The sequence below is a fragment of the Alligator mississippiensis genome, chromosome 7 (assembly GCF_030867095.1).
Source record: "Alligator mississippiensis isolate rAllMis1 chromosome 7, rAllMis1, whole genome shotgun sequence".
NCBI lineage: Eukaryota > Metazoa > Chordata > Crocodylia > Alligatoridae > Alligator > Alligator mississippiensis.
Window position 1 is genome coordinate 11,555,941 of NC_081830.1, and position 14,918 is coordinate 11,570,858.

At 58.1% G+C, this 14,918-nt stretch overlaps 1 protein-coding gene across 1 annotated transcript; it reads right to left on the reverse strand.

Annotated features, from left to right (window-relative positions):
- Positions 1–1,129: 1,129 nt before the first annotated feature.
- On the reverse strand, positions 1,130–14,747 carry MOB1A (MOB kinase activator 1A). The gene is made up of 6 exons (XM_014599401.3): positions 14,621–14,747; positions 10,787–10,953; positions 9,573–9,666; positions 4,644–4,777; positions 2,247–2,410; positions 1,130–1,610 (listed from the first exon to the last, which is right to left on the reverse strand). Exons 1-6 carry the CDS (start codon positions 14,632–14,634, stop codon positions 1,533–1,535), a joined length of 651 nt encoding a protein of 216 aa, XP_014454887.1. The 5' UTR covers positions 14,635–14,747; the 3' UTR covers positions 1,130–1,532.
- Positions 14,748–14,918: the final 171 nt, after the last annotated feature.

A 14,918-nucleotide genomic window follows, 5' to 3' on the forward strand; every position in this document is an offset into this window, starting at 1 on the left:
CTTCTGGTAATGAGTTAGTGAGGTTCAGTACTTGTTTGAAGGCTAGGATGGGTGGTTCTAGGAAGATCTCTAAGAATTGGGTCTTCTAGTACAGGTTGCAGTTGTTTGAAGATTTTCCATATAGGTTTGAGGGAAGGGTGATATGTCTTAACTGGTGGTGTGACTGTCATGGGGGTTTTCTTTCTGTACATCAGCAATTCTTCACGTGGTATCCAGGTGGGTAACGTGTGATCTATCTTGAGGTGTGTCCTTGTTGAGTGAAAGCCTTTTTGAGGTGAGAAGTGGCAATCCCGGGTGTTCTCAATGCAAATGTGATGGTATTGGAGGGTTTGGCTGTATATTACAGCTTTCTAGGTGTGTTTAAGCTGATTGCTAGTTCTGTGCAGATATGTATGTTGGTTTGTGGGTTTGTTGTATAATGTGGTCTGTGTTTGACCATTCTGGATAGTGATCATTGTGTGTAAAAAGGAGATGTTAGTGCTGGAGTATTCAAGAGATAGTTGGCTGGAGGGGTGACGATTGTTGAATTTCTGATGGAACTCAATCTGAGATGGCAGGTTTCCAGTGCAAATGATAAAGATGGCATTGCTATGTCTTAACTATAGCAAGGGTTTGATGGTGAAGTTTTTGAGGAAATCTTCCAGGTACCCTATGAAAAAGTTGGCCTGCTGTGAGGCCATTTTGGTGCCCATAGCTGTATCCATGGTCTGGATGAAGTGTACATTATTCAAAGTGAGGATGAAGTGTATATGGTCAGTCATATCTTTGGGTTTGTCCTCTTTGTCATGTTGCTTTTGTAGAGATGTAAGGCAGGCTTGGATGTCATCCTGGTGTGGGATGTTGGTGTATAAGCTGGTAACATCCACAGTGGCTAGGAGGGTGTTGCAGGGATGGTGGTCTGTGTTTCTAAGTTGTTGTAGACATGTTGTAAAAGACATTCCCCTACAGCCAGTGCAGGTGCTGCTACACCACCCCACCAGCTCCTCACTGCCATCCCTATGGAACCAGCTCCCCCATTCACAGCCCCCACCCCCAGTCCTGCATTAGTGTCACTTCCCTATTCAGCCAGCTCCCTCCCATTGCTAGTAAACATGCTTGCCCCAACATGGACACAGCACAGGACCACAGGTTAAGAGAATATCAAAACTTTACTGGCATACTCAAAGGTTCCCATCCCACAGGACAGGGTCAGCAGAGAGAAAGGCCCAGCACTGGCAGGACTGCAAGGAAGCCATTCCATCACAGAGGTCCAAAGACGGGGCACTGCCTTGCTCGGGAGAGGCTCTAGACCTGCTGGGCAGTCTCCAATGGCGTGCAGCCAGGCTTTTGCGGCCCAAGGCCTTGTCACAAAGCAATCTCCCCCGCCTCTGATGTGCCGGTCTGCCGAGAAAATCTCCGCTTTCTGCCGACTGGGCCTGGCTTCAAGGCTGGCAGTGTCGCAGACAGAGTGGCCGGCAAAGAGCTGCGGCCGGGAGAGGAAGCGAAAGGGAGTGGCTGAGTCCCGCGGCGGGCCGCGCTTGGCCGGGACGGGCCTATCTGTCCTTGGAGCCCAGCTTCTCAATGAGCTCCTGCAGTGGAGCCAACTCCCGCCTGTCGATCAGATTGAACTCCTGCCAGAGACCAGAGATGCTAGGTGAGCTGACCACTCTGCAACAAAAGCCTTAGCGACTTGGGAACGCTGCACCACCCCCATGTGCTGGCCATCACTCCCCACCCATGCTCTGAATACACAGCCTCCCTTTGTCCACAGCACACCCTGCCCCTCTCCACACACCCCTTGGCTTCCCCACAACCTACAGTGTCAGAGGCTGCCAGATGCGCCGAACTGCCACTGCCAGACCCACCCTGTTCCCTTTTTCTGCACACAGGGCCACTTCCAGTGCTTTTGGATGCACTCAGGACCCCCAAAGGGGGCCCACCCCCCACTTTACCTACACCCTTGCCCTTTGCCATCCTGCTTCTTCACCACTCTCCCAGCCTGGCACCACAAGAGGCCATAGGCCATGGCAAGCAATTACTGCCATGCATCCCTCACTGCACTACGACACAGAGTGCTTCCCTGCCGCCTCCTTTCCACCTTTGTGACCGCCCTGGCCACATCGGTCTGGCCACCTGCTCCCCAGAAGGCTACCCACCATGCCTTCAGGCCATTCAACTTTTCCCACCTGGAGACCCGCTTCCCCCCAACAGCTGCGGGCCCGTAGCACGCTCCACCCACCCAGCTCCCTTTGACCGCCTGCCCTTACCTGCACAAAGAAGATAAAGTGCTTGAAGGAGGTGTTGAGGTGGGCCTCCTCCTGGAGCTGCATCACTGAATCAAAGTGCTGGTGGTAGATGTGGGCGTAGACCCGGAACAGTCGCTTCAGGATCGTCTTTGCCACTGACATGAAGTTCTTGGGGAAGGGGACGCCTGCAAGGGACCACCAAAGACCATGGTTCAGGTAAGCCCATGGAGACGCGAGGCTGCCCTGACCCTTGTGCCTGCCAAGCCCTGTTCTGCACGGGTAGGCAGGCCTTCTGCCCCCACACTGACCGGCATGACACTGGCCACACCTCTATCACCTGTTGACCCCCTGGCAACAGTTAGCTGAGGAGTAGGGAGACTGCTGTTGCTCTGACCCAGCCAGACTGCCTAGGAGGCCCTGGCATGTAGCCTGTCCTGAACTGACTGCTCGGCTGTGGCTTCTTCTACCCATGGGTGCATACATGCTTCTGTCCTACAGCACGTGGCCTGCCTGACACAGCAGGAACCTGTTACCCTGCCACATCTTTGCCACCAGCCACCCCTGGCACTAGGAGGAATGCCCTGCATGAACTGCACGGCCCACAAATGAGCCCCCTGAGACTGACTCTGTCTGGGACACTGCACAACATGCACCTCCGAATATCACCTCCCCTGGGCCTGCTTCTCTACAGCTGGATGGTCGCTACCTACTTCCAGCCAAAGACCACGCCACTTATGCCGCACATTGCCTGGGCAAGACGTTCCTGGGGAGGACTGCCCACACCGCAAGAGCAGCACTGCTCCAAACGAGGGAGAGGCCTTTGCCTGTCCTCCCACATGCTGCCAAACAGCCTGGACAGGCTGCCGTGCAGAAACCCCTTCCAAGGATGCTGCACAGACCAATCCCCAGACCGCCAGGCCCTCAAGGCTCCGCTTCCACCCCTCACCTCACATACCACCGCTCCCACTCCAGAAGTCACTGGGGGCATGCCGCTCTCCGTTAAGGCTGCCCTTGCAGCCCAAGGATGCCCCTGCACAGGAGGGAGCGTGCCAACCACCCTGCTGCACCACAAGACGCAGGGAACACACCCACTACTGCCTGCATCACAGGTCAACATTACCCTGAGCAACCCACTGCCCAGAGAGCTGCCTGCCAATGCCCAAGCAGCTCCCCAGCTTTGGCTCACTATCCCAGAGACACACATGCCCTGCAGCACAGGGTGCCCCGCTGGGTATTGCTGCCACCCTGCCAAGTCCCTGGGGAAACTTTACAAGGCTCTGCACCAGCAGGTCTCGGCATCAAGCAGACAGCAACTCCTCACTGAGGCACCACAGACAGGCAGCCTGTGACAGCACACCCGAGTAGCCTGGCCCATCTGTCAAGGAACTCCTGCCCCGGGAGCCTACTATCCTCACCCACTTATGGCGTTCTTGCCCCCAACACAGGCAGGGCCCCACAAAGGACCATGGCTGCCAAGGCCAAACGCCCTGAGTGCCATGCACACGCTATGCCCACTAGCCCACCTTGCCTCTGGACCCACGGCCAGACCCCTTCTCTTAGCACTGGACTACACAGACTCCGTTCATGCTGTGGCACTGACAGCAGTCTGCCCGTGACACACTGCTAGGTGGCCAGAACCTGTCAGCATTGCCTCGCCTTGCCGGAGGACGTGTGACCCCTTGTCGCCAGATGAGAGCTGAAAGGATGCACCCTGCAGCAACACATCTGCTGCCTGCCAGAGCCCCAGCAGGTTCCCCCATCACAGCCCTGCATTGCCAACAGCTCCCAGAGCCAGGCAGGGGCCCACTGACCACCCAGGCTCTCCTTACACCCACACACACAGAATCTTCAACCCAGACTGCAACAGGCAGTCACCTGCTCCACTTCTCCCACAGGCCCCTGGACCGAGTGGCGGGAGCAGCAACCTGCAGCACAGCTGGTGCCTCCTCTGCTGATCCGGCCCTCGCTCTGCCTCACTGTCAGACGTTGCACACGCACACAATCTGCAGGCACTGCCTCCAGCATAATTTCCAAGCCATTCCCTGCTGCCTGCCCCTTGCCGGCAGACATGGTACTTCCTCCAAATCTACAGCACTTCTGGCCCATTTGGCAGGACAGGCTCCCTTTGCTCCCCTGCCTCACAGGATGCAACTTCTTCAGGTGCTGCACTACCCGCATCAGCAGTGCAGTCTCAAAAAGGCAGCCCATCCCTTGGGACCCACTCCACTGCAGGGACTCGCCCGAGACCCTCTGCCATGGCACGCCAACCCGGGTTCCCATGACCCATTCTGTATTGCTTATGGGACACTCTACTGCACCCTCATGACACGCCTGTGCCCCGCCAACCCCAGAGCCTAGGCCTGTCTCTTCCACCCAGGGCCACTGCCTAAAAATTCTGCCGAGACGCCGGGGGTTTACCGATCTTCGACGGGAAGAGCGTTTCGTCATCAAGCTGGTCCTGAACCCACGTCATCAAGTAATCGATGTACTTTGGGGCCGAGCACTTAATGGGCTTCTTGATGTTGGTGCCGTCGGCCCAGTGGTATTCGTACCTGGGGGAAGGCAAGTCACTGTTAGATGTCAACGTTGCCACTCAGTGTGCAGGTGGTTGTGTGATAACCCCTAGCCTTGCCTCCACTGCCTGCCCTCCCTTGGCATGGATTCTCATTCAACTCATGCGCCAGCCTCTTCTTCTCCGCCCTACCTGGCCACTCCAATTTCGCACTCCCAGTGCAGACCGGACCCTCATCTCACGCCATCACTGCTGTCCCTATCCTTTGCTGGGTCCGTAAGGGCCCCACATTGGGCACCTTGCTCACAGGGCCAAAGCAGGCCACTGCTCCCCAGCAAAGCCACTGAACCAGCCCATTTCTCATCCAACTGCCTGCTCTGTTCCTCTGGTGCACCCTCGTCTTGCCTAGATCTGCTCTTGCCCGGTCCCTCAGCCTCCTCTTCCACATGTTCCTCCCTTTGCTATATCCATGCCTTTCCCCATCCCAGGATGCTTCCTGCTCACTCCACATTTCCCAGATGCACACACCCTCCTGTAGCAGAGAAGCAAGGCTGCGCAGGGCCCTGTGCACCAGGGCCAGTGGTTTGCCTGGACTGGCCTGTGCTGGCCCTCCCACACCACCTCCAAGCAATCTCCTGTCCACCATGCTCCCCTGCTTAGAGCCCCTCCAGGCTTGCTGGCTGCTCTTTTTCCTGGTTGCTTTCTCCTGTCACAGCAACTCCTCAATGCCACTTCACTTGGCACCACTTGCCTCCTCACTATCACCTTGCTCACTCACAAACAAGCTGTCCTCCACAGCCCAGTAACTCTCAGTCACTCTCACACAAAGGAACCTTCCTGAGCTCCCAGCAGGACAGAGACCCTGAGGGCTCCCTTCTGAGTCACAAGGGCTGAGGTTTTCCTTGCCCAGAGTTCCTACTAGGGCAGGAGTGGCAATGTTTTTGCCCAGAGTAGCAAAACCCACCCCCAACCCTGTGGAGTCACTGCAGGAGGCCTGATTCTCATTACTGGCAACAGCTGCCCAGCCAGACGACAGGGGGGGGCCAGGGCTATGCTGCCCTAAGCACCACCTCTGCCATCTGCCCAGAGGCGTGCGTGTAGCCACCCCTGCCCACGAGCCCAACTGGGACACTGGAGCCTGGTGCCCCTGTCTGTAGCCTGCTAGCTGCAGCTAGCCCAGGTTCTGGTCGGCTGCTGCTGGCGACAGAGTCGTGGCTGCTTGTGGCCTCCCGCCCACCTGCCGCAACCATTCTGGCTTTTGGGGCTAGCAGCAGCTGCCCAGAGCCCAGGCCAACTGTGGTGTTCCCAGCAAAATGCACTCGCATGCTATGCTCCAGCATGTGTACCGGGGGTTGTTGACCCCTGCACTGTGGCCTCGCACCCTCCTTACACTTCCTGTGATCTCTGGCCATGGACAGTTCACAGGCCAACTAATGTCCCTACTCTGTCGGCCACCTTGTCTGCCTCTCCTCCCAGGAGGTGTCCTGTGCAGCTCATCTTTTCCAGGAGCCCCGTGCTTCTTGCCATGTGCACTTTCAGATCCCAGGCTATGAGACTCCCCTGCTGCCGTCCCCTTTCTTACTGACCTGTCTTGGGTCCTGCCTCCACCTCTCCTCCTTGCCCCTGCCTTGACAACCACTGACAGCCATCCCCAAACCTCCTCCACAAGCAAACATCAGTTGATAGCCTGGCTTTCTTAGCTCGGGCCCTATGTCCCCGCCTTCTCAGGGCTCCCAGGCACTCACTGACTGTGCCGCTCTTTTCTGGGCTTCTGCTCTCCTTCATGCCTCCCGTCAGACCGCACACTATGGCCACAAGGCTTTCCATGACACAACATCTCCCTGTCTTCTAGGTGCAGGGCTCAGCAGTTTCCACACCCTGACAGAGTACCTACCCCCAGGCTACCCACGCCCTGTGCTGCTCTATGCCAGGGATCCACAGGGCTGAGACCACACCCCAGGACATGCTGCTGCACACGTGGCACCTCCATTTCCTCCACAGATAACGACACCTTTCCAGGAATGAGCAACGTGCCGCGGCACGTGCCTGGCTATTCCCACACAGAGTCACTGCATGTGCCCTGCCCCAAGGGCTGCACACTGGCACACTCTGCAGCTCAGCCAATCTGGGGGCTGCTGTCGCTTCTGTTGGGCACCTGCTTAAATGTGTGTGCCCACACCAGGCTTGCGAGACAATGACAAAGCTCAGGACCCAGACATGCTCTCAGCAATGCTTACAACACACCTTGCAGCTGTGCCTGGAACTTATCACCCTGCTTATCGTCGCCTTGCCTTCCCTTTGCCTCCGCCCCAGCAGCACACCCACATTCAGGCTCCAGAGGCAGCAGAGACGGCACCCACTGCGGCACCGCCTGCTGCTGGCCACCCCCCACACATGACTGTAGCCTGAGAGGGACGGAAAAAATTCTGTGGTTTGGCAAGGCTGCCCGCCATTAGGAGACACGATACAACCACAGCCCTCTTCAGGGCACAACACTGAGGACAGCGCCACAAGGATGCCCTCACCAGACCCCTGCACTTATCTGGCAAAATGCAACTCTCCCTGGGGGGCTCCCAGATGCAGGCCCCACCACTCTGCACTTCTCTCCAACTTCAGGAGCACCTCAGCTCCTAACAGACCTCAAGATGCAGAGGGGACTCAAGGGACCTCCTGACCTAGGGCGCCACAAAGCAGGGGGCCTCAGCTGTTCCCCCTTCGGATGATAATACGGGACACTTGGCTGAGAATCCCACAGGACACGTGCCTGCACGGATTGCACAGCTTCTGTGCAACTCCCCTGCTTTGCCTGCTCTGTAACACTGCTTGCAGGACAAAGAGGTACCTCCTGCACCACTTGCGAACTGTGTGCCCTCAGGGACCCTTTTCACACCCACTTTCAGGTCCTCCTCCTGGCATAATTTCAAGGCAAGCAGCTCCTGGTCCTGCCCAGAACCACTCTGCCCACTCCCTCATGCTTCGCACCTATGCCCCTGGCCTTCGGCCCCTGGTGCCTGTTGCCAACTACAGGCCAGACTCCTTGCCTGGCCCCAGAGAGAGGCTCTGGTCATGGGCATTCCCTTTACAGATGTCTGGATCGAGACACTCACATCTGCATCCCATACCTATGTGCCTTAGGAACCTTCCCTCAGTCAGCCCCCAAAACCAGCATCTATTGCACTGCTCTAGCAAGCACAGGTGGTAGGCACTGCTAACATTATGCCACTCCACCCTCACACTTTCAGTGGCCTCTTCTGCACCTTCTCCAGCAGAAGCCTTCGCTGCACAGCCACAGCTGCCCTGGGCCTCGTTGTCTAGGGTGACAGAGCGCACAGAGAACTCCGGGCCTGGGCATTGAGCTGCTCCACCCACCCACATGGCTCTCTTCAGGCTGAGAATCACGGACGGGGGTCCTGCTCACAGCTCTAGGCCCCTGCACAAGCACCCCTGTAGACACAAAGCCCATTGCCCAGAAAGCGGGCCAGGCTCAACCCCACTGCACAACCCTGTGCCACTCACCCACATGACGCCTGCCTCGCCGCATGATGCAGCCCTGCTGCTCCTGCCGGAAGCCTTGACAGGAAATCGCCCCAAACATAGAAACAGGAAATTGCAGGCCTCCGAGTCTCACACACTGAGGTCGTTCCTGAGCAGATGAGATACATGCTACCCCTCTGAGGGAGGCTTTCACCCTTATCTCACTTGATGTTATTCCCCTGTCAGGCACCTTGGACTGCCTGCTCTCCGATGACGCTTCCCTCGGCCACCTATGCCACACAAAGCCATCTCCCCTGCTAGTGCTCCGGCAGACCGCATGCCCTGCCATGCAATAGCCCAAACTTCTCTCCTTCTGCCCTGGTGCCTAGACTTCCAGTGCCCCGGCTGCCATCTTCACCAGCAATGTACCAGCCACGCATCCAAGGCACCCTTCTGATTGTCACCTCACACCCTCCCAGAAGCATGCCGTTTTGCCTCCTTGACACTCCTCCCTGCCTGAGCCATGCCCTCTTCCCACCAAATGCACCTGCCTATCTTGGGAAACCTGGGCCCGTCAAGACCCACTGGCTGCAACCAGGATCTTGTGCCACACCTCTTCCAGTTTCACCCGGCAGGTCACGGATACGCGCGTCTTCTGGGATGATGCAACTGCAGTCAAGAGCCCGTCCCAGCCTCATGTTGCCTCCTCCTGGGGCATATGCTCTCCCATGACCCAAGCAGCCTCACGCACGAGTCGCTCTGGAGGGCTAGGCACCACCACCTCCAGCCCGCTCATCCGTACCCATCACTCTTGGCTATCTTCACACCCCAGACTCCAGGACCCTGCTGCTCTTGGCCCTGGCCCAGAAAGGCCCTTCCCCAACTCCTGCATTTGGCCTATCACCCTGCACCACAGGCTACAGACAGGCCCCTCTTCTGCCCAGACTGCTCACTGCTATTCCCGTGCAAAGCCTCTGCCGCTGCTACTCCCCACAGCCCTTCTGCCCAAGTCGCACCTACTGCAGAGCATCAACTCATGGACAACCCATTTGCCCTGTTCTGTGAGCAGGAAGCACCCAGAGGACTGCATGCTCTCCAGCTCGCTCACAGGACTCTCCCACCTCCTGCTACTCTCCCACATACTCAGCATCACGTCATCCAGAATCCAGCTTGCCTGATGCCACGCCGCTGCTGCCGCCCCCCCCCGAATTTCAACAGCTCCTTGCCGTCCACCTCTACACTTTCAGGCATGCGCACCCTGCAAGAAGCATACTCCTGCGGGACACTGCAGCACAGCCTCCCAGACACATGCCCTCCCCCTCAAGCAAACTGTGCCCAGTTACCCACACCACAATTCCTACCTTGGCCCAGCAGACATCACGGGACAGCTTGCCTCCGTGCAGAACTCGGTGATGGTCCCGTACAACATGTTGATCTGGTTGAAGAAATCCACAGCTGCAAAGACAACAGACCCACTGTGAGGTCCATGTGACCCTGGCAGATAATCAGTCGTGCTGTCCCTTCTGGTAGGGGAGCTCCCAATTAGGGAGCAACCCACCATCACTACTGCAGTTGTGGCTTTTTGGGGACAACCCAGGCAGGCTCCACCTTGGAGGAAAGGCTCTCCTGCTCGTGCATCAACTCTCGCTCCATTGCCATACCTGACAGACACTCCTGCAGGAGGCCTCCATAGATTACGCCCTGGCCCACAGGCTCCACTTGCACCACAGAGTGCCTCTGGCACTTCGGCAGATTTTCTATATTCTCCTACAGGCACCAAGCGGCCTTGTCTTTGGCTTGGCACCGTTGAGGCAAGGGTACTTCGAGGTAGCCTGCCACATAACACCCTGAGACTGGGCACCATGTGGCACATTGCCTATACTAGGTGGACCTCGGGATACACGCTGCACCCTTAGCACCAACCCTTCCCAGTCTCAGACACAGGCCGTTTGTTCTGACCCCATGTCAGCCTCTCCAGAGTCCCTATTTCTTGGACATGTATACAGCAACACCCTGGCCTCACTCAGCCAGCTACCGCTGCTTCACCATGCCTTGCGCCTCCCACTGTGATGCAGGTGACCAGAAACTTTGGCTCCTTGCCCACATTCTGGCCAGCTTGGGCCAAGTACCACCTGTCTGCTCCTCTGAAATAGTCCACGCAGAACTACCTGTACAAGAAGCAGGGCTGGCCTGGCAGGAGTTCTTTCCTAGACTTTGCCAGCCCAGGCTTCCTTACACCCAAAAGTGCGGCATCCTTTCTCATGACAGTAATTGGGGCCCTTGCACTCCTTTCCAGGACTGCGGGCCTTCCAAGCCAGCCACAACATGGCCAACTTCCTCTTCCTGACCCTGCTGGCTGCCTGACGTGCGCCCAGGATACATGGGAGCAGTTTGTTCGCAGGGCTGCCAATCAGGCTGACCAGCTGTCGCCTTGTTCGGGCTGCTCTCACCTCGCTCTGTCCCACCTGGGCACTTCCCAGGTGGTTGCCACAATGTCCCCAACTTGAGCACATGTGCACATTCCTCCCCACCCCACCCTGAGCGCCTGGGCAAGCTCATTCTACCTTGTACTTACTATTGACGGCAATCCATTCGTTCAGGTCCTCTCCCTCGGGTAACATCACGGCTTGTCTAAGGTTCCCGCTTCCCAAGGTCGCCTCGGCATGTTTCAGGAGCTCGTACTGATGGGAGCCTTCAGGAATGTTCTTCTTGGGTTTGAAGGTTTTTGATGACCGGCTGCCACTGAGGGAAGAAAGCCAAAGATCTGCCTTGGCTCTCCTACATGATCCCTTTCCCACAGCACCACCTCTGCCCCTGGGCTTCCCTCCAGTTACTTTCTCTTCTCGCTACACAGTTATCCATTAGCCCCACACGCCAGCCTGAGATTTCCAGACACCTGCCACATGGCCGACCTCCTTCCCTGCCTCAACACCATCCGCCTGATACACACAACATCTGGCACAGGAGCGACTATGTCATTTTCCAGGCGCTCTGGACACGAGAGCCAACCTTTGGGCTCGCCGCAGCACCATTTAGCACGGCGCCCTCCCTGAGAGACGTTCCGCTCCGCTTCCCCTGCCTGACCTGCCACTTGCTTTTTCTGGCTCCTGGCCCTACGCTGCTTCCTGCCTCATTTGCCGCTGGCCTGTCTGCCCTCTCTCTCCTGCTGTGCTCCCTGCTCCCTCCCCGATTGGCTACAGGTCCCACCCAAGCCAGTTTCAGCCCATGCCACATGTTGGCCACCCTTGCTCCATCCCACAAAAACAAAACATCCATGTAGCCCTTGGTGCATCTGGCCATGCTTATGCTTCCCTGCTTTCAGCGGGCTCTAGAATGTGCTGAATTGGGTGCCCAGAACCACTTCCCTTTCACAAGCCTGGAAAGCCGGGACCGCCAGTTTCCACCTGCTGCAGGCTGCACCGAGCCAGCGTCACTGTCGCGACCAGAGGATGCCAAGTCCCGGCTTCCCGCCGCCACTGGGCCTCTCCTTCTCCAGCGCAGGTGCCATACGACCTGCTCCCTGGTACTGGCCATTTGCCATGTGCTGATGCAAAGCCAACCACAGGGCCAGGCTCCCTGCAGATCCCCAGTGCCCAACACACCCCAAAATGCACTTCCCGCAACAGAGGGAACTGCTACACCTAGGTACTCAGAGAAGAGCCCTTCCCTCACACCCTGCTCCCAGTCCTCTTTGAACACCTACACTCCACCTCGGCAGGAGGCCAGGGATGGCAGGACAGAGACAGCACCAAGGACAACAAATGCTACTGCTACAGATTAAGAGAAACCCACCAAGACACCACCTGGGACCCACCCTCTCCAGCCCGTAAGGTGTTTACTTCCCCAAATATTACCCTAAGGTTTCAGCCTGCAGCAGCCTGGGACACCACTTGCTACAGCCCCAGGTCCCACCCCTGCCACCTCCTCTCTCCAGGGCAGACTTTCTGCCTCTCTCCTTCGGCTTCTTTCAGGAAGTGGTCTCCCTGCGGTCACCAGGATGACAGGATCCCCTACCCCAGGCAGCAGCTGAGTCAGGGCCCCTTGTCTTCCCTCCCACATCTCAACTATGCAATGAAAGATCCCTCCAGTCTCTGGAGGGCAATGAAGCCATGCTCCCAATAGCAATACAGACACCCTGATAATTTGCACTGCTTCAGGTTTATTCTCTTGAAATCCACGCATCCACCTCTGCAGGCCAACTGCCACAACGTGACCACATGCACCACTCTACCTAACTTGCTTTGGCAGCAGGCAACCCCTGACCGGCAACAAAATGCACCTCCCATCCACACCAGTGTCTTGCTGACTGGGCAGTGGGACACCTCCCTTGGACCAATTTTAGCACTGCTGCACCATGCCACGTCCATCCAGCCGCTCATCTAGATACCCGCTGGCACCACAACACCTTCAACACTCCTCCAACCACCACTCGCTTGGCTTTGCCCTCCAGCCCTTGTACGCCGTCATCTGAGACCCTGCTAGCCCCTGGCCTAGAAAGGCCTGGCACACCTGAACCTCAGGTAGGATGCCATGCCCACAAGGTCCATTGCTGGGATGGTGATCCTTTGCTAGGACCGCAGGCACTCGGTGCACATGCTTTGCAACCGCTGCCACAAGACTGCTAGCATGTATGCACACATGCAGCATGCTTGCGTCATGCCTGCACCATACTAGCTGCCTGCTTCAGGCCAGGGCTACATGATCACAGATCCCGCTGCCTTCGCAACTTTCACACCTACATATAGCACCCTCCATCTGCCAGATAGTGTGCAACTCCATCCCTAACACCTCCGCCCGCCAAACCCAGAAGCCCACACCGACTCAGAAGCCTCAGCCTCAACCTGGGCTGCTGCGGGCTGCTGTCCCCTGCAGGACTTCCCCTTCCATCCCTTGACACCCCTCGCAAACAAGGAGTTGCCCTCTCCTGCAACACTCGGCAGCTCAGCCCCTGGACCAGAGAGGGCCCCCCCTGACAACCCCCACCCCGCTGCCTCGGCTCACGGCTTCCGCTGGCCTCCCATGAGGAACCCCTCACACTTCCTCCCTGGCTTGCACACTTCCCCTTGCCTCTCCGTGCTCCCAGCTGCTGCCTCGCAGGGGCCCTGCTACTCTCCACAATCTCTTCCGCCCAGATCACACACCACACCCGGATCCCAAAGATCCTTTACACCACAGAGCGCTGACACCCTGACCCTGGCCACCCCAACCCCACCACCACCCACCTGTTGCTGGGGGGCCAGGCCTTCCCACCGTCTTCCCCCCACAACCTGTCCACCTGAGGGCTGCCTGCCCCTTTGCAGAGTGCATCACTGTCAGCCCCGCATCTCCTGACATGGGCCCTGCTGCTGCTGTCACAGACCCCATGGAAACACCGAGTCCCAGAGGGGGGGCTAGAAGCTGCAAAGTCGCTGCCTCCCACCTTCTGCCTGAGCCAGGACCAGCCTCTTTGCGAGCTGTCCCAGACACGGCCACTCTCCCACTTCTGCACATCACTACGCAGCGTGCCAACGCTCATGAGTTTTGGTGCGATTCTTAAAGTCTACACTTTGGGAATGGGAACACTTTAGCTCTTTCTTTTATACAGGTTTCCCTCGCTTTATGTGGGTTGTGTACGTATGTACGAATTCGCTCGGATGTGACGACCCTTTTCAGACCAAAAATTCGTGATATGCGAGGTAAATTCACTCGTGTGTGATTGGTGTGGGGGAAGCTGGCAGTCAGCTGCTTTCTGCGGTGCATTGTGGGAGAGAGACGCACCAAAATACGGTCTCGTGTGTGGAGCCGTGCTCCTCGCTCGCTGTCTGCGACGCGTGGTTTTGTGGTTGCCATCCCCGTGAACGGTAACACTCGCCCCCACCCTGTGCTTGCGTGCACTGTCTGCCGTGGGCGAGTAGCGGGACTGCCCTGTGAAATGGCAGACGTGGGTCCGGGGGCCAGCACACGCGAGGAGGTCCTGGAACGTATCCCAGCCCCTACTCGTCACCTTGTGAAGTGGGTTCCCTTTCGAGTTATGCGCCATTTTCCAGGAACGCATGCACAGCGCAAAGCGAGGGAAACCTGTATGTATTCGTATTTATATTTTTATATAGATCTATGTAGTTAGACACACACACGCATGGGCGCGTATGAAAGAAAAGGCTACGTTTTTCACACTCCCGAAGCGCAGGCTCCATGAACCACATCCCGACTCGGGAGAGCTGGCAGCATCGCGCACACCTCCTCCTCCTCCTCCTCCTCGGTGCCACGGGCCAGGCAGACCGGGGCCCAGGGCCCTCGCCTGCAGCACCAGCCCTGCCCCGCCAGCACCGCGCCGGGACCCGCCAGACGTCACGGCCCACCGCGCGTGCGTGACGTCACGGCTCCCCCCAGCTCCCGGTCCCCCGCCAACGGCCGCCCCCGCCCCACTCACAAGAGGAAGCTCATTTCGGCGGGCGGGCGGGCGGGGCACGGGGGGGGTCCCGCCGGGTCGGAGGTCACGGAGCAGCCACCGCCGCCACCAGCCACCCCGGAGCGCCTCGCGGGAGGGCGGGGCGGGGTCTCGCGAGACTTCCCTGGGTGGTGGGGGGAGGGGCGGGAAAGGGGGGAGCGGTGTCCTGCGCCGCACTGGACTCACTGCGGCCCCGCCCCTTCCGGCTTATGCAACCTTCGGCACCAGTTGCAGCTCCCTGCGGCCAATCCGCACCGCCCTACCCATGTAGGGCCGGGCG

Excerpts from the sequence above, each read along its gene's own strand:
- MOB1A (XM_014599401.3), bottom strand. Across the intron at positions 9,667-10,786 it reads CGAATGGATTGCCGTCAATA|CTGTGGATTTCTTCAACCAG; the intron begins GTAAGTACAAGG and ends TTGTCTTTGCAG. Across the intron at positions 2,411-4,643 it reads GCTCTTCCCGTCGAAGATCG|GCGTCCCCTTCCCCAAGAAC; the intron begins GTAAACCCCCGG and ends GGTCCCTTGCAG.